This window comes from Periplaneta americana, chromosome 2, assembly GCF_040183065.1.
Source record: "Periplaneta americana isolate PAMFEO1 chromosome 2, P.americana_PAMFEO1_priV1, whole genome shotgun sequence".
In the NCBI taxonomy this organism is placed as follows: Eukaryota; Metazoa; Arthropoda; class Insecta; order Blattodea; family Blattidae; genus Periplaneta; species Periplaneta americana.
Window position 1 is genome coordinate 6,309,647 of NC_091118.1, and position 24,779 is coordinate 6,334,425.

Below are 24,779 nucleotides of genomic sequence, written 5' to 3' on the forward strand. Positions count from 1 at the left end.
TCAGCATAACCTACTTATTTTCAGCTACTTTTATTGTTATTTAGTACAATAATATTCATAACTAGTTGTTATAGCAACTCCACATGTATAACGGTCTTTGATTAGGCCAATGAGAGCCAGTTTTTATTATGATGTCATGTCCGGCAGCTGTAAGTGAACACTCATTACGTGAGAATAATTGTTGTCCATGAATTCGGGATTTACTTAAGGGTTCACTTATTATAAGCAATCCCTTATTACTTAAGGGTTCACTCATTTTATAAGTGACGACTATGAATTCCGCCTTTAATACCACCGGCATTGCTGTAGTTACTGGCACTGTTACTACTGCTGATATTGCTGAAGCTATCAGTATTGGTACGATTAATGACATTACTGTAGTTATGTCTACTCTTACGACTACTGACATTACTGTAGTTATAGTTCTTACTTCTACTGACATGACTTTAGTTATGGCTACTGCTACTTCTACTGACATTACTGTAGTTACGGCTATTTTTACTACTACTGCCATCAGTTAGTCTCGTTCACTCAGCCTAGTGAACTGTCACCTAGCTGACTGAGCTTCCAGATTGTTTTGTCTGCTGCAGGAGCACAGAGCTGCGGCTGTGCAGGTCCTGTGTGAGGTCGGGGCTGACCTAAAGGAGACACACAGAGATGGGAGGAGGACTGAGCTACACTGGGCAGCGGAGCGTGGGGACACGCACAGGGTCCAGGGTCTCCTGCATGCAGGCAGCCAAGTAAATGCCGTGGATCCTATTGGCTGCACGCCCTTGTACCTGGCAGCTTTGGGAGGCCGTCTGGATGCGTGCAGGGCGTTGCTGGCTGCCGGGGCGCGGCTGGATGTGAAGGGAGGACCATCTGGCTGGACTACTCTTCATGTGGCTGCACGCCATGGGCACCCTGCAGTGTGTCAGCTGCTGCTGGCAGCTGGGGCGCGGCCGAACGAGCCTGATGACGACGAGCAGTGGACTGCACTGCACTGTGCAGCAGAGGAGGGCCACGCCCCAGTGGTGCAGCTGCTGTTGCAGCATGGCGCTCAGCGGGGGGCGAAGGATAAGAAGGGACGGACGGCCCTGGACCTGGCACGTCAGAACGGACGCATATCAGTGGCGGTCATGCTGCAGTCCTGAGCAGGCGCAGTGCTGCCAACAGGACAGCCATATCATACAGTAGCGTGCAAATTAATCCGAACACGACATATTTTTACATTTTCTGTCAATGTTGGCCTCACAGCTGCTCATACCGCTTTAATTGACATCTGTAGTACGTGTAATTCCATTGTTGAAGGTTTGTCACTATTTTTTTTTATAATATGTGACATTTTGCCTGTCGTTTTGTACTTATAAGCATTTCAGTTGTGTTGAAGACTTAATACTGCAATCCTGTGTACAATCCGTCGTCTTCTCAAATGGATACAACTCCACGAAAATGGTCTAAAATTATAACATTACCAAAGCATTCTTCTAAGACACAGAGGCAAATTGCTCCAGAATGTCACATCGGTTTGGCTACTGTTAATTCAATCATAAAACGATACAGGGAGACTGGATCCATCACAGACCAAGAAAAAAGGAAACTGTGGCCGGAAAAGGAAGACTTCACCTGCAGATGATCGTTTAATTGTCAGGAAAAATAAATTAAATCCTAGACTAACTGCTGTCGACTTAACCCGCGAGTTAATGGCTACCACTGGGGCGAATATTCACGTCACAACAGTGCGGCGTAGGCTTTTGGAAGCTGGACGAAGGGCTCGTAAGCCTATTAAGAAGCAACTGCTAACCCCTGTTATGTGCAAAAAACGCTTAATGTGGGCAAAATTACATCAACACTGGACAGTGAATGACTGGAAGAATGTACTTTTTTCCAATGAGTCTCATTTCGAGGTCCACGGCCACCGTGTTTCTTACGTACGGAAAGGATCCAAAAAAGTAACAGCAGCTCATCTCCAACAAGCACCCAAATACCCCCCTAAAGTAATGTTTTGGGGTTTTACACATGAAGGGCCTGGAGCATTAATACCTATCAAGGGAATGATGAATTCTGACAAATATATTCACTTATTGGAGACCAGAATCGTACCCCAGCTGCAAAAATCATTTCCGGATGGCAGAGGTGTGTTCCAACAAGACCTGGCACCATGCCATACGTCTCGAAAAACTACAGAATTCTTCAACAAGAAGAATATTCAGGTACTCCCCTGGCTAGGCAACTCACCTGACATCAACCCCATTGAGAACTTGTGGTCAATTTGCAAAAGAAGAATGCAAAAAATGGATTGTTCTACAAAGGAGAAAATGATTTCTGCCCTCATTGGTGTGTGGTTTCGCGATGAAGAAATTAAGAATATTTGTGGAAAATTAGTGGAATTCATGCCAAATCGTCTCAGAGCTGTTATTAGGAACAAGGGAGGCCACATAGATTACTGAGGTATGTCTTAGATCCTTTTTTTATCCCGTTTCAGTGTTTTTGCATAAGTAATTAAGTTGTTCGGATTAATTTGCACGCTACTGTATTTATTGCACTAAGGAATATGTCTCGTTTTCATTTACCTATTTGTTATATTGGAAAATAGATGTCGCTGGTATCGTTCGATCAGTTACCAAGTTCTTGCATTACATTTTGTGCGATTTTTGCTATGCTATAAAAGAGGTAACTAAAAAAACGCAAATTTTGAGTTACCTAGTTCTTGCATTCACACGATGATATCACAGTGACCGGGGGGAACCTGTTGTTTTAGCATCACTGCTCTGTCCCGGTCGGGGCAAGTTACCTGGTTGAGGTTTTTTCCGGGGTTTTCCCTCAACCCAATACGAGAAAATGCTGGGTAACTTTCGGTGCTGGACCCTGGACTCATTTCACCGGCATTATCACCTTCATCTCATTCAGACGCTAAATAACCTAGATGTTGATACAGCGTCGTAAAATAACCCAATAAACTAAAAAAAAATAAAAATCACGGCTCTGCCTACATTCCTTGTATGTAATGCTGTTACTTCAGCACTCATAGTCTATCGTTCCTCTAATTTTGCAAGTGACACATGTTGTGTGGAATTGTTGTTGTTATTGTTATTTGCTCAGCTTTTCGTGTCAATAATAAATACAGTAAAACCCCTTTTAACGGAATTCCCGTTTTTAAAGAATAATCTGTCAAATCCCAGCCAAATTATCATAAAAATAATGTAATTAATTTCTGCTTTTAAGGAAACATGATTTAAGAGAAATCCTGTTTTTAAGGAATAATTTTCAAGTGGATTTTGTGATAATGAAGCCTGAAATATCGACTCGACTTTCAGTAATCAATACAACCGGCATATTCAATAGCACATCTCAATTGATAGCAATGCGACACCAAGCAGCAGTGTTATTCTTCATGGTCTAGTTTTGCGTTGCACTCACAGAGTGGTTGCTTTGCTTGTTTTATTCTCGCGAGTTATGTGGATCCTGTTTGCATGTTTTTTGTTTGTTTATATTGTTTATGAATTGTTATAATGGTACTCTTGACAGTGGTACTATACCACATATAATATTGAATGGGATTATTGTTAAATACAGTGAAACAGTTAAAAATCTTGGCATTTTTATGGATAGCGATCTAAATTGGAACACTCAAGTAACACACACTTGCAAAAAAATATTTTCTCAACTTCACTCTTTGTTTCATATGAAAGAATTTCTACCACTTAGTCTAAAAAAGAATCTTACTCAGGCGCTTGTAATGCCCCATTTTGATTATTGCGATTCCTTACTAACTAATGTAAGTTCATTCTTAGCTGAGAGACTACAACGTGTTCATAATGTGTGCATACGATTCATCTGCAATACTCGTAAATTTGACCATATAACACCTTTCCTCCAGTTACTTTCATGGGTGCGTCTGAAGGAACGAAGAACAATACATTCACTGTCTCTTCTGTTTAGAATCATGCATGCTTCTACTCCGAATTATCTGTTATCGCGCTTTCAATTTCTTACAACTCTTCGAAACCGACATCAAGCACTTCTTTCTATCCCTCATCATAGAAGTCTTTATACTCATCTTCCTATACTGTAGAAATACCTCGCCTCTGGAATTCGTTACCTAATGATGTCAGGGACTGCCGGACTTTATCACAATTCAAAATTAAATTGGAAAATTTTGTCTTGTTTAATGCTTTTTAGGTATTGCTAGAAGTGTTGATTTGTGTTTTTTACTCTAGATTAAAATCGTAAGTTTCTTCTTTATGTTAGTTAATTAGGATACAATTAGGCCTAATTATACTTAATCACTCATTTAAAGTTTGTGTGACTGCAACCTGTGTATATTTTTGTGTGGCTTTACTTTGTTTATAGTGTTTTTTTTTTTCCTTTTTATTTCTGTTATTGTATTTGTATTTCTGGTGGTGTGGAAGAGAAGGCCTGATGGCCTTAACTACACCAGAATAAATAAATAAATAAATAAATGCTGATTAAATGGAAGAAATTAACTATCAGACAGAAAGTGAAAATACAAAAGGATGTCGAGGTTAATCTTTAAGTAAAACAATCGCTTATGGCAAAAAAAGAATTTAGTTTGCCAATTACTTCATTATGGGGAATAAAGAAGAAGAAAGAAGAAATTTTCAGTGTTGAGTTTCAGTGTGGTTCGGGTTCAACCAAAAGGAAAAACATTCGTGCCTCACATTCGAAGAGTTAGAAAATATTATAATGAAATATGTTGTAAATAAATAATTGTGGGCCTAATAATGTAAAAGATTATAATGTTTGACATAATAGCACACGTGTCAGTACATGTTATTTTAGTCTTTCCTTGCTGTTTTATATCCCTATTAAGGAAAAGGAAAGTAATCCCTCAGAGATTCGTTTAAGTGGGTTCTACTGTAGTTTATATTTTCTCGTCATTACAAGTGAATCGGTCCATACAGGAAAGGCCTCAGTCATTCCTGATCCAATTTTGAGAACACTAAGGGAAATGATTTTACAACAAAACCATCAGTATTAAAGAAGAAATGTAATCCTTATGTAATCTATACAAATAATACAAATACTTTTATTGGCATAAAAAGAAATTCAGTCTATTGACTGAGGCCCTTTTAGGATATATTGGGTGGTAATAATTCATAAGATGATTGTGGCATGTATATTGCTGAGATGTCCTCCAGAAAGAGAAATTGGACTTGATGTGCATGAAATCATTTATTTTATGAAATTTCTTGCTTGAAAAAATGTGTGACTTCAGAGAAAATAACAAAGTGGAAAGAAAAAAATATTACTCTTTGCTGAAAATGCAGTGAAATTTTTCTCCCAGAAAATAATTTTCTATGTGGAGTTCGAGAAGTTAATCGAAATATCTTCGCATCTTCCTGAAAATAATGTTCAGTGAAAAAATTTTTTTATTCTATTAAAATGTTGTGGAATTCCAAACAATCCAGAATAAGTTTAGAAACTGTTCGAGCAATGCTTGCTATCTTAATTAACTTCAACATTTCGTGTTAGGAATTTGCTGCAAAATTGGGATCCAGAGAAAACCTGCTTAAAAATTTCACTCTTCTGAAAATACGAGCAGCTTAAGTAGTAGTTAAGTAGAAAGAATATTTGTAATGTGTATATAGAATGAGTATTTTAATTCTTTAAGGTGTGTAAAAACAATATGCTGGTAAATGAATGGCAAACTAACTTACTTACAAATGGCTTTTGAGGAACTCGCAGGTTCATTGCCGCCATCAGTCCCTTCCTGAGCAAGATTAATCCAGTCTCTATCATCATATCCCACCTCCCTCAAATCCATTTTAATATTATCCTCCCATCTACGTCTCGGCCTCCCCAAAGGTCTTTTTCCCTCCGATCTCCCAACTAACACTCTATATGCATTTCTGGATTCGCCCATACGTGCTACATGCCCTGCCCATCTCAAACGTCTGGATTTAATGTTCCTAATTATGTCAGGTGAAGAATACAATGCGTGCAGTTCTGTGTTGTGTAACTTTCTCCATTCTCCTGTAACTTCATCCCTCTCAGCTCCAAATATTTTCCTAAGAACCTTATTCTCAGACACCCTTAATTTCTGTTCCTCTCTCAAAATCAGAGTCCAAGTTTCACAACCATGAAGAACAACCGGTAATATAACTGTTTTATAAATTCTAACTTTCAGATTTTTTGACAGCAGACCAGATGACAAAAGCTTCTCAACCGAATAATAACACGCATTTCCCATATTTATTCTGCGTTTAATTTCCTCCTGAATGTCATTTATATTTGTTACTGTTGCTCCAAGGTATTTGAATTTTTCCACCTCTTCGAAGGATAAATCTCCAATTTTTATGTTTCCAAACTATGTTAAAGACAGTTTTTTCCATGTATCTGTATCTGTCCCCGGAAGTTTTGAAAAAAAATCTGATAATCTTATGATGGAGGTATATGTTTGCCTTTTTTATGTTATGAATGCAGGAAACACTGGTTATCAGTTGCCTGGAGAAGAATCTGAGGCAGTTGTGTATTTTGCATATTACATAATAAAAACAGAATGAAAGCACATGGGGCTCATCTTTATTTGCAGCTCCTTACTTCAGCTTATTATAAAACTTTTTTTCTTTCCTGTTGTGCACCATAGCTCTGCCCCCGCACATCTAGCAGCATTATTAAGGCGAGGGCTTCGCAATTTCAGCTTCAGCTACTCACATACGCAACAGCTGTCTGTTTGAGGGTGACCAAAAGATAAGTTGTAGAATTTGGCATAGAAATGATAATGGACTTCTGCTTGAACATAGGATACATGGTAATTTTTCCTGCATAGAGGGAAACTATCAATGTACTGTCTGAAACATAATACCATTTCTTTGTGAAGCTCTGTTTTGACTTTTCCATTTCCTGGGTCTCTTTCCCATATCCTTTATGTTTCTGAACCCCTTAACTTGCATAAAAAGATAAAAATGCCTGAAGACATACCTCAGTATGCATATCACCTACCATTACATGATATTTGAATGAGTGGCCATTTCTTCTTGGATCCACATCTTTCCCAGGTCGGCGTTCCTGCACATATAGAACATAGATGAGTGACTGAATTAATAAATCCTCTCATTTTTAGTTGTCAGACAGTGCAGGCAGTTTATGATTCAAATTTTTTCTATCTTATATCAGCAAAACAGTTCTTCCTCTTGCATCTGAAAAAAAAAAAAACATTTTTATTGTTACTAATTTTACATAATATAATTATTCAGAACTAATAGAATTATAGTAAAAAATTAATACTGTATTATTTGCAAGCAGGGATTGTTTTCTTTGCTGCTACCAGCTTCCTTTGTAGTCTATATTCTGCGTTTATTCAGGCAGATTTGATTTGATTTTTCTTCCCTGAGATTTCATTAGCCTTTCTTTTCTGCACATTTCTTCCTTCACCATCTTCCATAATGACTTCCAACAAGATATCATGCAATTACAAGAGTAATACATAATGTGTATGGTGTCATACACATTGTTGGCATAGTTGGAGGGAAAATATGTCTATGAGCTGATGTCTATAATTTAGAAAATATGTATTATCAATATCATCAAATCATCACATTGTTGTGGGTCCCGAGTACTTTGCTACCGTGGCAACAGATGTCACTATTTCAAGAAAGTGTACTGCCATCTATTCCAAAAATATTAAACGATTTTGCGTGTGAGTCAATGAGCTCTAGCTCACTGGCATGGATAAATATACAGTATAATAAATAAGAAATATATAATATAATAATATATCATTATATTCCATTTTGAATCTTGCTATATGTTTCCATGTCACCACTCCGAGGTCTTTTTTTTTTCTATCTCTCAGGTTCACCATCTCCTGGAAGAAAACCGACGTTCATTGCCAATTTAAGGCAAGACAATAGTATATAAATAGAGATAACAGCGTCTTCTGTAACATTTTAATGTCATGGTCTTTTAATTAACGAAAAGTCAACACGTTTCAGTCTTTCCACTTTTCTATTTTTGTTCCATTTCATATTTCACGAAATTCCTTTACATCGTTTGCGTTGGTAGCATTGTATCTCAATTATCTGTGAGCGTCGGTCTGCGCAGCAATTTTGGAGATAAGTAGGAGTGTGTATGTTATTATTTGTTTTGAAACAGAATTAGCGGTTTATATATTTTCGTTGTGGCATCTTATTAGTCGCTTGTGTTTTCCGATAATACGTGGATTGTTGTGAGATCGTAGAAACATTTGTTAAACCATATTGTTTCAGTAGTTGCTGTACTTCGTGTTTTCCTAACCTTCCAAGTAAGTATTTGGTCGATCTTAATATTAAAGACTGTTGCCTTTTTCAGACAAAATATTTCGTAGAGGGCGCTCTTCCGTATGGCAGCATTGGCGTTTCCTCTAAGGTTAGAGCCCAGTTTAGGTGTATGTGTGTATTAATCGAACAAATGTCATATAAACTTGCGTCCTATTCTCAATATTTTCTAGCCTCTAATTTTCGATTAATATCTGAACTGGGCTCTAACCTTAGAGGAAATGCCACTGCCCCTGTATGGAAGTGCGCCCGAAACGAGTCCAAAATTGACAAAATTTACCTTACCGGTACAGAATTGTGAGTTTTACAACCAGAAACCAATGGTTAAGAGTTACGTATTTCTTAACAATGCCTGCAACTTCGTAGATGAAAGGAGACATGCAATGCCAGCCCCTGAAGGTTATGGTATTAGTACTGCTGATATTCCAAGATGTGTGAAGGAGCAACTGTAGGTTCCCACGGTCACAAACTTCAGAAGTTGTTGCAACTTTGTACTGTCAAATTTAATATTGTACTAAATTAAAAACCAAAGAAAATCAGGAATAAAAGTTAAGTAACCTAGGCCTAGAAACGATTTATCTAAACATGGGAAGGCATATAATGTATCCCTAGCTCTATGATATTCTGAGGCTAGCCCTAGTCATTAGTCAGTCAGTGAAGCTGTATTATTCTGGTCCAACACTTTGAGAAACGAATTTTTGCATACTTGATAACCAGGGAACGGATTTATATGGACTAAAAATATATGAAATATGTAAATATATATGTAGTTATTTTTACCAAAATATGGAATTAAATATGGATTTTTACCAAAATATGGAATTAAATATGGACTTAAAATTATAAAAAAATGACTATGTACGTTAAATATTGGTACATTTTAATCAAACTAAACAAAAAATATAATGGACGTACCTTATCTTCCAATGTAGTTTCAACAAAACACAATTTTTATTGTCTGTTACCATAACAATAGGTTACAAACATTTCTTTCAAGTGCTGAAAAGTGAATCTTCTTCTATTGTCTCTGAGGATAGATTTATACTGACTAAAAGAGCGTTCGACGTCACAAGAAGTAACTGGTACATAATTCAATTTCACAATGTCTGCTGGGGATAAGTCCAAGTTAATCTTCACTGTTGATTCACCACTCATCACAGCAACAACCTTTTGTAGTTCTTCATATCCAGGGTTTTTTGAAAGTACAGTGTCCACCTTAGCTCTTACTGCATCTGCAACTTTACCTCTACCACGATTCAGTTGTTCCACAGTACTATTTATAATTTCAAAACTTTCAGATAGTGAAAGGTGCCTATTTTGGAGACTTTTGAGCGTTTTTATGATGCATGAAAATGTATGCTGAATGTGAGCTAAGTCATTCTTCACACTTATGTCACAGGTAACTGTTTTCGCAGTATCAATTGAGACTGCATCTTCAGAGTCCAATGCAAGGAGAACATTGTTAATAGAGTCTATATGTTCGGCATAATATTCAACTGCTTCTAGCCATGTACCCCATCTAGTTAAAATTGGCTTTGGTGGCAATGGAATTTCAGGGTACATTTCTTTCAACACGTTAACTCTACTGGGAGCTTTGAGAAATACTTTTTTCACTGATGAAATCAACAAATCTACTTTAGGGAAATTGTCTCTGACCACTTCTGCCACACGATGAAATGCATGCGCCACACAAGTAAAATGAGTCAATTTAGGATATACAACAGATAATGCTTGTCCAGCTTTGACCATATAAGGGGCAGCATCGCTAATAAAGAATAACACATTATCGTACATAATACCCTTTGGCCACAGGATACCCATAGCTTCGTTGAACAGTTTAACTATAGTTTTGTTATTGCACTTTTCTAGAACATCACAATGTAAAAGAATTCGTTCAGAATATTGTTCACTTAACAAACCGATAACTACATTACCAACAAGTCTACCTTCTTTGTCGGGAGTCTCATCAATGGAAACCCAAATTGAACTATCTTTAATTTCATCTCTTATCTTCTGTATTGTCTCATCGTAGATGGATGGAGCATACGTCTTCCTAAGTGTTGACTCATCCGGGATTGTATGTTGAGTATATTTTTCAAGGAATTCCCTGAAGACCTTATTCTTTAGTTTGTAGAGAGGAATATCAGCAGAGATGAGAGAACGGCACAGGTCGATGTTAAACTCAGATCTTACATTCGATGTTGTTGGTTGTGTTAAAAACAATTGTCTCTGCTTGGAATTTAGTTGTTTGTTGGCCTGATGTTTACTAGTTGTAATGTGTTGTTGCACCAGGAACTTTTGTGTAGATGATACTGCACACTGACACAAATTACAAAATAATATTTTATTGTCAGTTGATAAACCATCTTCTTTAAATTCTGAAATGTAGCTTGTTAGTTTTGATTTTAAATTGACTGAATGACGTACTTTTGGCATATTTACCGTCTTTATAGTATGATTTACAAAACTGAACCTATGTGTACTCTGACTGGCATTTAACTGTTGAGCTGCACAACTGAAGTCTGTTAAAAATTTTAAATTAAATTAATACAGTTTTGTAACTTACTTTCCCATTGTTGATAGGACTGCTAATTTTCAAATAACTCTGATGTTAAAGGGATTACTGAACATGTGTTTAAATCTCTATTGTTGAAATGTATTTTTAAAAGTTAATGGAATTTTGTTTTGTTTTATTGTTAAACCTAATATAATATGGACTGTTTTATATGAAATATGGAAAATATATGGAAATTAACGAAAATATGTACTAAACTCTAAAATATGGAAAAATATGGAAAATAAAAGTAGGATTTTTCAACCCTACACATTGTGAAACATAAAGATAATGCAAAATACAAATTATATTAGCTTTATAAGTAAATATGTATTTACATATAAATCCTTTCCCTGTTGATAACGTATTCGACTAAAGTGAAATATTTGATAGAAGTGACCTTGAAAGCTGTGATGGCACTTATTCCTCACAGTTTATGTAAGATAGATGAAGATTTCACTGTTGTTCTTACTTTCTGGTGTGCAGGATGGCAAAACCCAATCCCATTCCAGATCTCAAGCAGCGAGTGAAGACCCTGGAGGGTCAGGTTAGAGTGCTGCTTCCTCTCGTAGACGAAGTGGGAATCCTCAAGAAGAGGATGGACTCGTGGACCCTTCATGGTCTTGAGGCAAGGAAGGAAGAGGAGAAAGGGGACAGCAGCGACCTTGAGCAGTTGAAGGAGAGATTGGAGCTGAAAGAGAAGGAATTGAGAGGACTGAAAGAAGAATCAGAAAGGGTAAGAGTTCAGCAGTTAACGTATTTACAGTTATTGCTGAACACCTTAGATTAGGTCACAGTTAAGGCTTTATTCCACAGAATTATTTGCTCCTACCAGGCATTCATAAAATGGGTGACGTGTGTGGGAAATTGGAAAAGACTTAAGACCGATCTGTAACTGTGTACAAAATGTGAAGATGCAATTCTGTGGCCGGGAGGAAAAAGGTCTTAAGTAATTTTTTTTTTTTTTTTTGTAAAAACGAGATTTTTATATATTCTGAAAGCGGAAACAATTCTCTACAATCTGGTAAAACGGCTAAAGTCAAATAAGACTCCTGACTGGATTTATAGAGCGTTACCAAATGTCCTAAGTACTTTTTGAATCGAGCACACACACAATAAAGGACTTAGGAATATTTAATACCAACGGCGGCTTCTCAAGGGGGTTGCAGGTTTGTACACCCCCTCAATAATGTTCCTAATCTTCCAGCTTTGTTACTATTAAAAATATAATTTTATTTTACAATTTTCATTCATGACTCTCTGGAAGTGGCATCTTGTTTTGTATGTCTGCAGGAGCCTCCGAGCCTCTTGATTTGCATAGATGTTGAAAACCTAGGGAAGGTAGTTTATAGAGAAGTTCGGTTAATGCGGGGACAGGGGGGTTAGAGGCGTGGTCTACTGCTTTTTTCATTGTCGCACTCCCTGACATGGACACCAACGTCAGTGCAGAACAAACTAAATTCACAGGGAAAGTATCTGTTTCAACTAGACATTTGTCCGAAGTAATAAGCATGGAAAATGTATTCATTTGGCTTGTGTAACGAACAGTTGCATATTTCGGATATTACTTTCTCAACCTTCATGCACACAAACGGCACGATACATAAAGGAGCTTGTATTTTGCTGTAAAGTTGTAAGAGTTGTCGTTCTGACAATAAGTGCTGCTATCTCCCGACAGCCTACGAAAGCTGCATTTGAATTTTATGAACGAAAACATTGCACTTGGTACTTGGTAGCATTCTGATGACGATTCTGTACCCAAATGTTTTTCATGAGGGTAAATCACAATATAGAGAGCTCCCCCACGACCCCTTCCACTTTTGGACTTTCTGTATAAATAGGTATGCTTGTATTTAGTCATTTTACTTATTAATTGCATATAAATTAGCTTTATATGTTTACATGGTTTTAAACTTTAAAGTATGTTTAACTCCTCTTCGATATCCATTGTGCACCACCATATTTTCAAACCACCAGCCGCCACTGTTTAATACTATATTCCTTACGAACCATCACATGTTTACTTTCCATGCTTCCCTATTAAAAAGGTCTAACTTGTATTTTAGCCATTTTATGACATACTGATGCCCTTTCCTTTTAAAACTTTAAGCACCAGGGTAAACAGTCCTACAATTGCTTAAGACCCATTTTGCATTCCTAATAATTTACATTTCTCATTTATTTTGACATTAAAAATGTCTTACGTTTAAATACTCCGCTCTACTCAGTTTGGATTCTAGTCTTAAAAGGGCTTAACTGCGGCTATTTTTGGAAATAATCAAGAAAATTGTTAAATGAGCAACATTACTTATTTTAGAAGAAATATAAACAAATAATATCCAGGAAAAACCTCTTAATCAAAAAAACTCTATAATTGACACCAATTTCAATCTTTCTACTGCTCTCCTGAAGAGTATAAAATTTTTACTTAAGACTTTTTTCCTCCCGGCCACAGAATTAAAAATGTCGTGTTGTTTAGAACAATATATTCAGTAGTTGGTTGTGTGTTATTTTGTTTCTCATCATAAACTTACTGTCACCTTACTGGCTGGGCTACATTGAACCGTTTTCTTTGTGGTTACAGGAGAAAGCAGAACTGAGACAGAAATATGAAGAAGAGCACCAGTTGCGGCTCCAGCAGGAAGAAGTAAGTACTGAGCTGTTACCATGGTTACAGATACAGTAATTGGACAGTTGAAGGTACATTAAAGGTTGGTGCAGTAAGCAAGAAAAATTTTAAAATAGTCCGACACGCAGAGACTAAAACGTGTTCATAATGGGAATTTAATGGAATAATAAGAGTGCGTATTCCATTATATATCACTGTGTAATGACAGTAAAACTGCTGCCAATATCTTTATGATGAAAAAAGACGGTAGCTAAGTTACAGGAAGCCAAGAACTGTGACAAGTTTAGAGAGGGGATGAGGGGATAGCTAAGTGACAGGAGGGAGAGGACTGTGTTAAGTTTAGAGAGAATCAGGCAGTGATGCAGCCAATTTCTTTTTCTCTTCCTGATCAATTTCAGCATCTCTTTCTTCATCCACTCTTGCTAGAACAGTTGCATTTCTTATTCTGTCTGTCCATGTCACACGCTCCATTCTTCTCCATATCCACATCTCAAATGTTTCTAATTGTTTCTCTTGATTTTGTCGCAATGTCCATGTTTCTGCCTCTTCATACAATGCCTCACGGCACACAAAGAACTTCACTAGTCTCTTTCTTAGACCTTTTTTTTTTGCAGAGGTCTGCAAAAGATGCTCCTTTGTCTATTAAAAGCTTCCTTGGCCATTGCTATCCTCCTTTTGACTTTCTGGCAGCATCTCATGTTACTTACTGCTTATAGTACACCCCAAGTATTTGAAGCTGTCCACTGCAAGAGTGATGGATGTCATTTGGAATACATTTTGCAGGAGAAGCAATTGAAAGTTTGAAATGCTTAGCGCTCAAAGCTTAACTGTGATTTTCCGATCATTACTGGACAATGACTATCAGTGTTAATGCCATATAACTCTGTATGTACATTCTATATGTCTTAAGCTATGCATTGACAATCTTGGTTCATTTTCGACAAGAAAGTGACATCCATCATTCTTGCAGTGGACTCTTGAAGTATTTGAATAGTTGTTTTACTGCCTCATTCCTGTTTCACAAGTAGGTACATATTCGAATGAGTTTTTCTTTAATGTTGTGTGGAATTTCAGTCAGTTCAGCTCTTCTGTCTAAAATCGGATTCATTATTCATCTGTGGCTGTCTTAATTTTTTGAGTTTCTCCAGAAAAATAGTCAGTAATATATTGTTTGAAACTGTTCAAACTTAATTGCATGTCTGCAAAAGGAAACTCGGAATGTGTTGTCTCATACTGGACATAGCTAAATTTACCATGATTTATTTACTACACTAGGATTAATCAGATTTGTTTTTGTAAACCAGAAGTCAAGTTTCCTTACAAATTTGTCGGTTTTATCTCTGGCTGTTAAAATCTTGGCCTTGCAAACTTTATTCAAAGTGTTTGAAAGATATATCAACAAGGAAGGCATGTCTAAGAAGAAAAATAGAATAAATTGGAAATTGTTTTTGTTGTTGTTTTCTAATGCCAGGCGTTTGACAAAGTCATTTGACCTCTTGCACTCCAATATTTTTCAAAGATATTATCATGGCCAGCCACTGAAGCATAGATTTTGAGGTGTTCCGAATCCATTTCTTGGTTTGAATTGCACAATGGGCAGTTAAAAATTGGAAATTAGGTTTGCATATTCCGATTTCTAATATTGCAGATATGCTACATTAGAAGTTGGCTGGTATCAACTGGTTTTCAGTAATATCATTTTTCCGATTTTACACGGATTTAAATATTTCGAATAGTGTAGCTGCATTTAGATTGGCAACAGGCCATGATTGTTTGGCCAAACACCTGCATAGAATTGGAATATATCAGTCCCCTAACTGCCCATTATGCAACTCAAACCAAGAAATGTATTCGGAACACCTCAAAATCTGTGCTTCAGTGGCTGGCCATGATAATATCTTTGAAAAATATTGGAGTGCAAGAGGTCAAATGACTTTATTGTCAAATGCCTGGCATTAGAAAACAACAAAACAACAACAACATATTTCGAATAGGGTATATGTATGGTGGTGGAAGAAGGGGCAATAAAAGTCTCGCTCGAAAATGGGTACCATCTTCAAGAAGTTTGGCAACCACTCATCTAGATGACCCTCGGCCTGTGTATTTTAGGGCTTACGAATATCCGAATTAGCCTACTTTCTGGAAAATTAGATGGTCCACGGGACATGTCTTTTAGGGCTTATCATGAAAATACGAACTACAGTATGTACTGGTAGTGTATTCGATCTGTGGACCATTTCTTAAAACTTCATAATGAAAATGAAGATTATGTTCCTGCAGATGTTCAGTTTATTTGAGGGCTCATAACATTTATTTAACTCTTTATGGAAATCCATAGGCAGGGTGAGAGGTTTTACTTGAAAGCTTCTATCCAAACATTATAAGTTGGTAGCTGTTGTCTCATTTTCTGATGCTGTATACCGGCCATCAGCTTGATTCCTTCATGAAACCTGTTGCTTCAAGTCAGACTATCACCTAACCAGCTGAGCTTTCTCTAATCCAGAATTGTTTATATTACAGAGTTACCTGGATCAGCTGGGGAAGCTGAGACAAGAACTGCAGGCTGAGCGGGAGATGAGGCGCCAGCTGGAAGAAGTAAGTGTGAGCTGTTACCATGGTTACAGATACGAGGGAGTTTACCAGCTCCATTCAATCAGTGCCAGGCAGCGCATTTTCGTTCCCAAACAAGTTAGGAAAGTTATCGATTAGTATATCGTGAAGTTTTAGAGTTCAAACTTTGACCCTAAATGCTTACGTCAGGATGCTATGAAAGGTATAACTTACTTCGGTACAGAATAATAATAAAGCATGACAGCTGAAGTAGTATTGCTACTGAATAGTTGTTTAAACATTTCAAAGTTTTCAACATTAAACAAATTTATTACTTTATTTTATTAAAATATTTTCACAGAAATCTTAATAACTTTGAAATGTATATACATAAATATAGAGCTAAAAATACGAATTCACTGCTTTTGTCTGAACCTAAATGCAAAACCAATGCAGCTTTTTATCATAGCATGATTCAAGATCCCAGATTATGAAACAAATTTTATTCTAATATTGTTTTAACCACGAATCCTCTCCAAATTAATAAAAAAAAAATATAAAAAATTTGTATTGGATTTATAGTTTGGATTTAAACATATTAAACACTTTTTAATCTGTATTCATTCTCAATTTTAATTTTATTTTTGTTTGTATTGGAATCCCCTCCTGAGCACGAGTTCTACTCATTCAAGAGTGGGCTAGTTTATCTTTCATTGTATTAACTTGTATGCATTTAAAACTTACTAGCAATAAAATAAATGAATAAATAAAAGTAATTCATCAAAATCTGTATGTGTTGCAGTGATTGAAAACATATATTCTGAGGTTATGAAATGCAAATCTTTTACGAATATCACATAAAATGTGTTTGAACTGAGAGAATGTTCTTTCTATGTCACATGACGTTACAGGGGCAAATTTATAATACATTACATCATTGTTATTTAATGACCTCTTTTCGTCTATCTTATTGGAAGTTACAGTACCTTTGATGTCACACATTTGAGAATAGGCAGGGTTTTTGTGGGGTACATTTTTAAGTTTTTGTTTGACACTGTCAGGCATAGTTCCATCGGCATCAGTATTAATTATTTCATTGTTGGATTTTTCTAAATAGATAATTGATTTTGAAATGATATTGACATTATCAGAAGTAAATACATTATTATTGTAAAGTTCTTCAGAAGCAGGTGACTGGACGGCTTTTAATTGCTGAGGAATCTGCGCTGTTAAAAGATTAATGAGCTTTATCTTGGTTTCATAATATTTGGCAAATAATACAGACAGACCACCAACCAAGTACTCCAACGTGTAAGAATTGGTTGTGGAGGGACTGGTATTTTTGAGGTGTTATGTCCCTAAGTTTTGATACTCTTGATGAAGCCTTCAAAAATACTTTCTTAATATTAGAAATAAAAGTATGAACACCACAGAAATTAGCACGAATTTCCTCTCCTACTCTATTTGAAGGATGTGCTAAATAAGTGAAATGATTAATGTTTGGGTGCAGCCTTTTGAGACTGTCTAACATATCGCATGTCAGTAGAAATTTCTTTCCGGGACCATCAGGTGACATTGTTCCAATAACATTTGCAACGTATCTTCCTACAGTATCCGTAGTCTCATCTACAGACACCCATATTTTGTTGTTGCGCACAGTATTACGTACGCATTCAGCACGACAGTAGATAATGCCCATGCATTGTTGACTCGTGGTACTTTTCTGTTCGTATACTTCTCAATGAAGTTCTTAAAGTATTTATTTCGAGTTTCTTAAAGGGATGTCAACACAGATCATCATTTCATATCAGTAGCGGCCGATGATCGAAATCCTTGGTGAGGCCAGATGTAACAATTTTAATTGCCTCCAACAGGAAATGTTTATGATATTAATTTTTATTGTTATTATATTAATATCATTATTACTGTATTATTATTATTATTATTATTATTATTATTATTATTATTATTATTATTAGTCTATTATTATTATTATTACTATCAATGAAAAATAATAATTTCACTCACCAAATAAACTGTTATGCTGTTAGTTTCAGTAATTGTTTCAGTGTGATGAAGCAACCCATATTATGTGTTGAAATTCCCCTTTCTTTTCTTTTCTTTTTATTTATTTTTTTCTTTGACAGCAACTAACAAGCCCAAGAGAAGTTTATTTTACACCACATTACCACATAACCATTTATGTTGCCCATACCAGGATGCAATAGAAACTCGCGTTTTAAGATTATCTGTCAGAAAAATTGTCAGCTATGTGGTAGGTACCTCGGTAGTCTCTCTCTTTATTTAAAACTTCCTTTCTTTCAGTATTATTTCTTCTCGAAAAAGGACACTCCAACAATGAATTAATTATACCAGCATTATTTCTTGCATTTGTTTCTGTGTATATTTTCCCGAAATACATAACAACATTGGCCCAGATTCTCTACTGTACTACGAAGTACAATACAACACCCTTGCTTAAGTCATAAACTAAGACATAAGGGGAGAGAATAGTGTGGGTCTCTGCCTGCCAAAGAGCTGGAATTTTTGTTATTTATGGCCTATTTAGGAAGACAAATCACCACTTCTATACCCACCCCATTCCACCCTTGAGGTTGGCCCATGGTTGGAATGAGTGAAACCTGACCAGGCCACGAAGCCAAACGAATTGTGTCTCAGCCACAACATTTTAAGCGCAAACTGAAAGCTCGCGAAAAGACACAAAATGCAGAAGCCAGACCCGGCACGAGCGATCCTGGCCTCAGGAACAAATTTTACTGCAAAACAGGTCTATATACATTACAAAGTTTTCAAATGCTTCTACAGCGATATATGCTTCATTCAAATAACTAATATATTATATAAAAGCACAAAATTTGATTTCAGTTAAGCCAAGTGACTGAGGCCCGGCCTCACTTGCCTCAGTCAATCAGCCGCCACTGTTTCATATAAATCACTAAAAAGTCAGATTGGTCACTAACATCTGCGTCCGAAGTTGATGAAGTAATAAACAACGGCAAATGTCCCTCATATTCTAGTGTCACACAATGTATTTTGATACCAGTGCATTTTCGCACTTTCAGTTCTACTTTACACAGTAGGTTTCCATTTGTTATTTTGCAGTTCATTTTTGTGTTCAGATATGTCTAGTAATATAATACAAATACATATATAAGTTCAATTATAAGACATATCTCTTTGCAAATGTTTATTTGCTATGAAAGTATTAAATATATATTAACGTTTTCGCCTTATTTGGCATCATCAGATATAATAAAATGCGTGATCTGAAACTTGAATGAATTGACAGACTACCAGTGTAATATACATGGTTAATGAAATCGTCATGAGTTTTATGTATGAAGCTAATATAGGTTGTTATAATTAATTTCATTACAATACAAGTTTGAAAGAAAACGAAAGTAGTTGTATATACATGTAACTAATGTTACAGGTGTACATACATGATTAAATAGTAAGCAATTGAATTACGCAAAATATCGGCGGTGTTAAAACCATCAATTAAAATTTGATTGTGAATGAAGATGAAGATATATCATAGATTTAAAATTTACGAATGATAAAATGTATTAAAATACTATATAATTAGTGTAACACTATGTTACAAGTTGATAAGTCTAGTGTTTTATTGACAATTAATCATTATCAAGAACATATGCTTTTGGCTTCTGCTGTGATGTACTGAAATAAAAGCGGGGAAGATATGAATCAGTTATAGATCGTAATTAGCTTATGCTGTACTCTTGTGAATTTAATCAATTGTTTAAGACTACTTACGTATGTGTACGCTTGGATTTAGACATGAATATTCTATCTGATATTAATGCATGCTAAAAATAGTTGTCATTTTTTTTAACTGATTCTGTTTCGATGATTAGATTTTCTAGAGTTTGGGCTAAGTTTGTTTGTGGGTAATTATGTTTATATCCTTTATTCAGTATTTCAATATCCTCATCTGAAAATTGTACATCTGTTAAATTAACAAATCTATTGGTGTTCTTTGGTTGTTGGGCTTTATTCAAAGGTTTTGTCAAATTGGACCTTAGTTTTTGTAATTTATTGTTCAATGTTTTGTATTTGTTCTCATTAAGATCTTTATTTTATTGTTTATTATTTGATCTAAAATGGGCCATGCAGTAGTTGAGGTGCTGGAATTTTGTTAAGTGAAGTTCATATAATTTTATATTCAAGACATGTTTTTTCCTGTGTAAGAATTTAATGGAAATATAAAAATTGGAGATTTATCCTTCGAAGAGGTGGAAAAATTCAAATATCTTGGAGCAACAGTAACAAATATAAATGACACTCGGGAGGAAATTAAACGCAGAATAAATATGGGAAATGCGTGTTATTATTCGGTTGAGAAGCTCTTATCATCCAGTCTGCTGTCGAAAAATCTGAAAGTTAGAATTTATAAAACAGTTATATTACCGGTTGTTCTGTATGGTTGTGAAACTTGGACTCTCACTCTGAGAGAGGAACATAGGTTCAGGGTGTTTGAGAATAAGGTGCTAAGGAAAATATTTGGGGCTAAGCGGGATGAAGTTACAGGAGAATGGAGAAAGTTACACAACACAGAACTGCACGCATTGTATTCTTCACCTGACATAATTAGGAACATTAAATCCAGACGTTTGAGATGGGCAGGGCATGTAAGCACGTATGGGCGAATCCAGAAATGCATATAGAGTGTTAGTTGGGAGACCGGAGGGAAAAAGACCTTTAGGGAGGCCGAGACGTAGATGGGAGGATAATATTAAAATGGATTTGAGGGAGGTGGGGTATGATGATAGAGACTGGATTAATCTTGCTCAGGATAGGGACCGCTGGCGGGCTTATGTGAGGGCGGCAATGAACCTTCGGGTTCCTTAAAAGCCATTTGTAAGTAAGTAAGTAAGAATTTAATTTCATTTTTGATCCAAGTTGTTTCAGCCAAGGTTTTTGTTTTTCTAGCTGATAGAGTCTTGCTCTTGATTTTAATTTTGGCATAATTAGGTGTTAATTTCTCTTTCAAACATTGTTGATTAAACCAGATGTTAGCATTAGTATTGTGTAATTTAATTTTCAAGTTCAGATAACGTTTGTATAATACTGTCTGATTGACATTAAGTAATTTGCAGTTCATTTTTGTGTTCAGATATGTGTAGTAATATAATACAAATACATATATACGTTCAATCATAAGACATATCTCTTTGCAAATCTTTATTTGCTATGAAAGTATTAAATATATATATCAGATAGAATATTTTCTTGTCTAAATCCAAGCGTACACATATGTAAGTAGTCTTAAACAATTTATTAAATTCACAAGAGTACAGCATAAACTAATTATGATCTATAACTGATTCATATCTTCCCCCCTTTTATTTCAGTACATCACAGCAGAAGCCAAAAGCATATGTTCTTGATAATGATTAATTGTCAATAAAACACTAGACTTATCAACTTGTAACATAGTGTTACACTAATTATATGATATTTTAATACATTTTATCATTCGTAAATTTTAAATCTATGATATATCTTCATCTTCATTCACAATCAAATTTTAATTGATGGTTTTAACACCGCCGATATTTTGCATAATTCAATTGCTTACTATTTAATCATGTATGTACACCTGTAACATTAGTTACATGTATATACAACACAACTACTTTCGTTTTCTTTCAAACTTGTATTGTAATGAAATTAATTATAACAACCTATATTAGCTTCATACATAAAACTCATGACGATTTCATTAACCATGTATATTACACTGGTAGTCTGTCAATTCATTCAAGTTTCAGATCACGCATTTTATTATATCTGATGATGCCAAATAAGGCGAAAACGTTAATATATATTTAATACTTTCATAGCAAATAAACATTTGCAAAGAAATATGTCTTATGATTGAACTTATATATGTATTTGTATTCCATTTGTTATGCAGAAATAGTCCTTTCCAAATTGCGATATAGCCGAGTGTAAGGTGGATCTTGTTGGAGGCAATCTTTTGAACGAAAGAAAAGAAGAAAAATAAAGAAATATTGCTGTTAGAAAGTGTATAGATATACAGTACAATATAACATGGATTCATAAATTAAAATAATATTAATACAGAAGTCTAAATGAAAATGCAACTTACTCAGTATTAGCTTCAGATCACAATCTAATCGTTACTTGGTGTTTAACATAAACAACATCGACAGTGGAAATGCCTGTATTGTACTGTGATTCATAGTCTTTGCGTACCTGCTTGCAATTCTACCCTGCTTATGCAGTCACGTGATGTAATACGTGTACCAGAAGAAACTACTTGATCCGCTGTACGTTTGGGAACAAAAATGCGCTGCCTAGTCATTGCAGGTTTTAATAATGATAAAAATTATTATTATTATTAATTTTTTAATGATGATAGAAATAACAATAATACTTATAATCATAAAATCATCATCATAGTAATGACGTTTCTAATCAAGATGTCGACATCTGATGTTCTTCTCAACCAGGTTTGCTTTTAATTACAGAGTAAAGTGGAAGCACTGCGACTTCATCGAGAAGAACTGCAGGTAAAGGGGGAGGAACTGAAGAAGCTGGCAGACGAACTGCAAGCGGAGCGCCAGAAGACAGCAGTAAGTGTAAGCTGTTACCATGGTTACAGTTACTGAGCAATGATTGATACAATCTGTTACAACAAAGATTGCGACCAGCTGCAGTTGGAGAGCAGAATTAATTTCATTTTTCAGATTAGTAGGCCTATTACTACTGCTACAAGTACTACTACTACTACTGCTGCTGCTGCTAATGTAGTTAGTGCTACTGTTACTACTACTGACATTACTGTAGTTACGGCTACTGTCACTACTACTGACATTACTGTAGTTATGGCTACTGTCACTACTACTGACATTACTGTAGTTACTGTTACTAACATTACTATAGTTACTGTTACTGACATTACTGTAGTTATTGCTATTCTTACTATTACTAACATTACTATAGTTACTGTTACTGACATTACTGTAGTTATTGCTATTCTTACTATTACTGACATTACTATAGTTACTGTTACTGACATTACTGTAGTTATTGCTATTCTTACTATTACTAACATTACTATAGTTACTGTTACTATTGCTGACAGTACTGTAGTTATGGGTTCTGTCACTACTACTGGCGTTACTCTAGTTATGGCTACTGTCACTACTACTGACATTACTGTAGTTATGGGTACTGTCACTAGTACTGACATTACTGTAGTTATTGCTAGTCTCACTACTACTGACATTATCGTAGATGTGGCTACTGTCACTACACTGACATTACTGTAGTAATTACTGTCACTACTACTGCCATTACTGTAGTTATGGATACTGACATTACTGTAGTTATGGGTACTGTTACTACTACTGACATTACTGTAGTTATGGCTACTGTCACTACTACTGACATTACTGTAGTTATGGATACTGTCACTAGTACTGACATTACTGTAGTTATTGCTTCTGTCACTACTACTGACATTACTGTTGTCATGGCTACTGTCACTACTACTGACATTACTGTAGTCATGGCTATTGTCACTACTACTGACATTACTGTAGTCATGGCTACTGTGACTACTACTGACATTACTGTAGTCATGGCTACTGTCACTACTACTGACATTACTGTTGTTATGGCTATTGTCACTACTACTGACATTACTGTAGTCATGGCTACTGTCACTACTACTGACATTACTGTAGTCATGGCTACTGTCACTACTACTGACATTACTGTTATGGCTATTGTCACTGCTACTGACATCAGCTTCACTCAGCCTAGTGAACTGTCACCTAGCTGACTGAGCTTCCTCTGACCAGATTGTTTTGTCTGCTGCAGGAGCTCAGAGCTGTGGCTGAGGTCGGGCCCAACCTGGAGCAGAAGGACAGCCAAGGCAGGACTGAGCTACACTGGGCAGCGGAGCGGGGGGACACACACAGGGTGCAGCTGCTCCTGGATGCAGGCAGCCCGGTGAATGCCGTGGATCATGATGGCCACACGCCCTTGTGGCTGGCAGCACAACGAGGCCGCCAGGATGCGTGCAGGGTGCTGCTGGCTGCCGGGGCGCGGCTGGATATGAAGTCACGACCATTTGGCTGGACTGCTCTGCATGTGGCTGCATACTATGGGTACCCTGCAGTGTGTGAGCTGCTGCTGGCAGCTGGGGCGCGGCCCAACGAGCCTGATGCAATCCAGCAGACTGCACTGCACTATGCAGCATGTCGTGGCCACGCCCCAGTGGTGCAGCTGCTGTTGCAGCATGGTGCTGAGCGGGGGGTGAGGGGTGAAGACGGACGGACGGCCCTGGACCTGGCGCGTCAGCAGAGGAAGACAGAAGTGGCGGCCATGCTGGAGGGTTGAGCAGGCGCAGTGCTGCGAACACGACAGCAATACCATTATACTACAGTAACCAGCGGGAATGTGTTGTGTTGGCATCACTGCTCTGCGTGTAATGCTGTTACTTCATTGCTCTAGGCTGTCTTACTCCCATGTTGTGTGGCTTTGTTGTGGTTGGAGCTAGGTACGCCACTGAGGCTTTGTCAGTATTATTATTATTATTATTGTTATTATTATTATCATCATCATCAACAACATCAATATTCGATTGTCTTTACAATTATTTTTCAAATTACTGTAGAAAATATTCAAATAAAAATATGAAAAATTTTTCATGTTGGTATCACTGTCTGTGTAAAACGTACAGAATTAGTGTTATTGCGTGATCGTGATA

The 24,779-nt window shown here is 36.3% G+C and overlaps 3 protein-coding genes across 7 annotated transcripts in view; all 3 read left to right on the plus strand.

Moving 5' to 3' along the window:
• The window catches only part of LOC138695378 (trichohyalin-like), a 66,500-nt gene extending 59,989 nt beyond the window's left edge, over nt 1–6,511 (plus strand). The window contains exon 26 of the mRNA XM_069819795.1: nt 591–6,511. Within this exon, the coding sequence (XP_069675896.1) occupies nt 591–1,133 (543 nt within the window). The 3' untranslated portion in view covers nt 1,134–6,511. The remainder of the gene's footprint in view (nt 1–590) is intronic.
• Nucleotides 6,512–7,907: 1,396 nt separating this feature from the next.
• LOC138712210 (ankyrin repeat domain-containing protein 23-like) lies at nt 7,908–24,718 on the plus strand. Its single transcript, XM_069843742.1, has 6 exons — nt 7,908–8,245; nt 11,299–11,548; nt 13,397–13,459; nt 15,962–16,036; nt 22,531–22,635; nt 23,888–24,718. The coding sequence occupies exons 2-6, from the start codon at nt 11,300–11,302 to the stop codon at nt 24,407–24,409; spliced, it is 1,014 nt and encodes a 337-aa protein (XP_069699843.1). The 5' UTR covers nt 7,908–8,245; nt 11,299; the 3' UTR covers nt 24,410–24,718.
• Nucleotides 24,438–24,779, plus strand: part of LOC138712185 (uncharacterized) — a 59,532-nt gene continuing 59,190 nt past the window's right edge. For all 5 annotated transcript variants that reach the window (XM_069843688.1, XM_069843712.1, XM_069843720.1 and 2 more), the window contains exon 1: nt 24,438–24,569. In XM_069843688.1, the coding sequence (XP_069699789.1) occupies nt 24,538–24,569 (32 nt within the window). In that variant the 5' untranslated portion in view covers nt 24,438–24,537. The remainder of the gene's footprint in view (nt 24,570–24,779) is intronic.

Bases quoted from the DNA above. Each gene is read 5' to 3' on its own strand.
- LOC138712210 (XM_069843742.1), top strand. From the start codon at position 11,300: ATGGCAAAACCCAATCCCATTCCAGATCTCAAGCAGCGAGTGAAGACC. The intron at 11,549-13,396 runs GTAAGAGTTCAG...TTGTGGTTACAG, and splicing joins TGAAAGAAGAATCAGAAAGG to GAGAAAGCAGAACTGAGACA. The intron at 16,037-22,530 runs GTAAGTGTGAGC...TTTTAATTACAG, and splicing joins TGAGGCGCCAGCTGGAAGAA to AGTAAAGTGGAAGCACTGCG.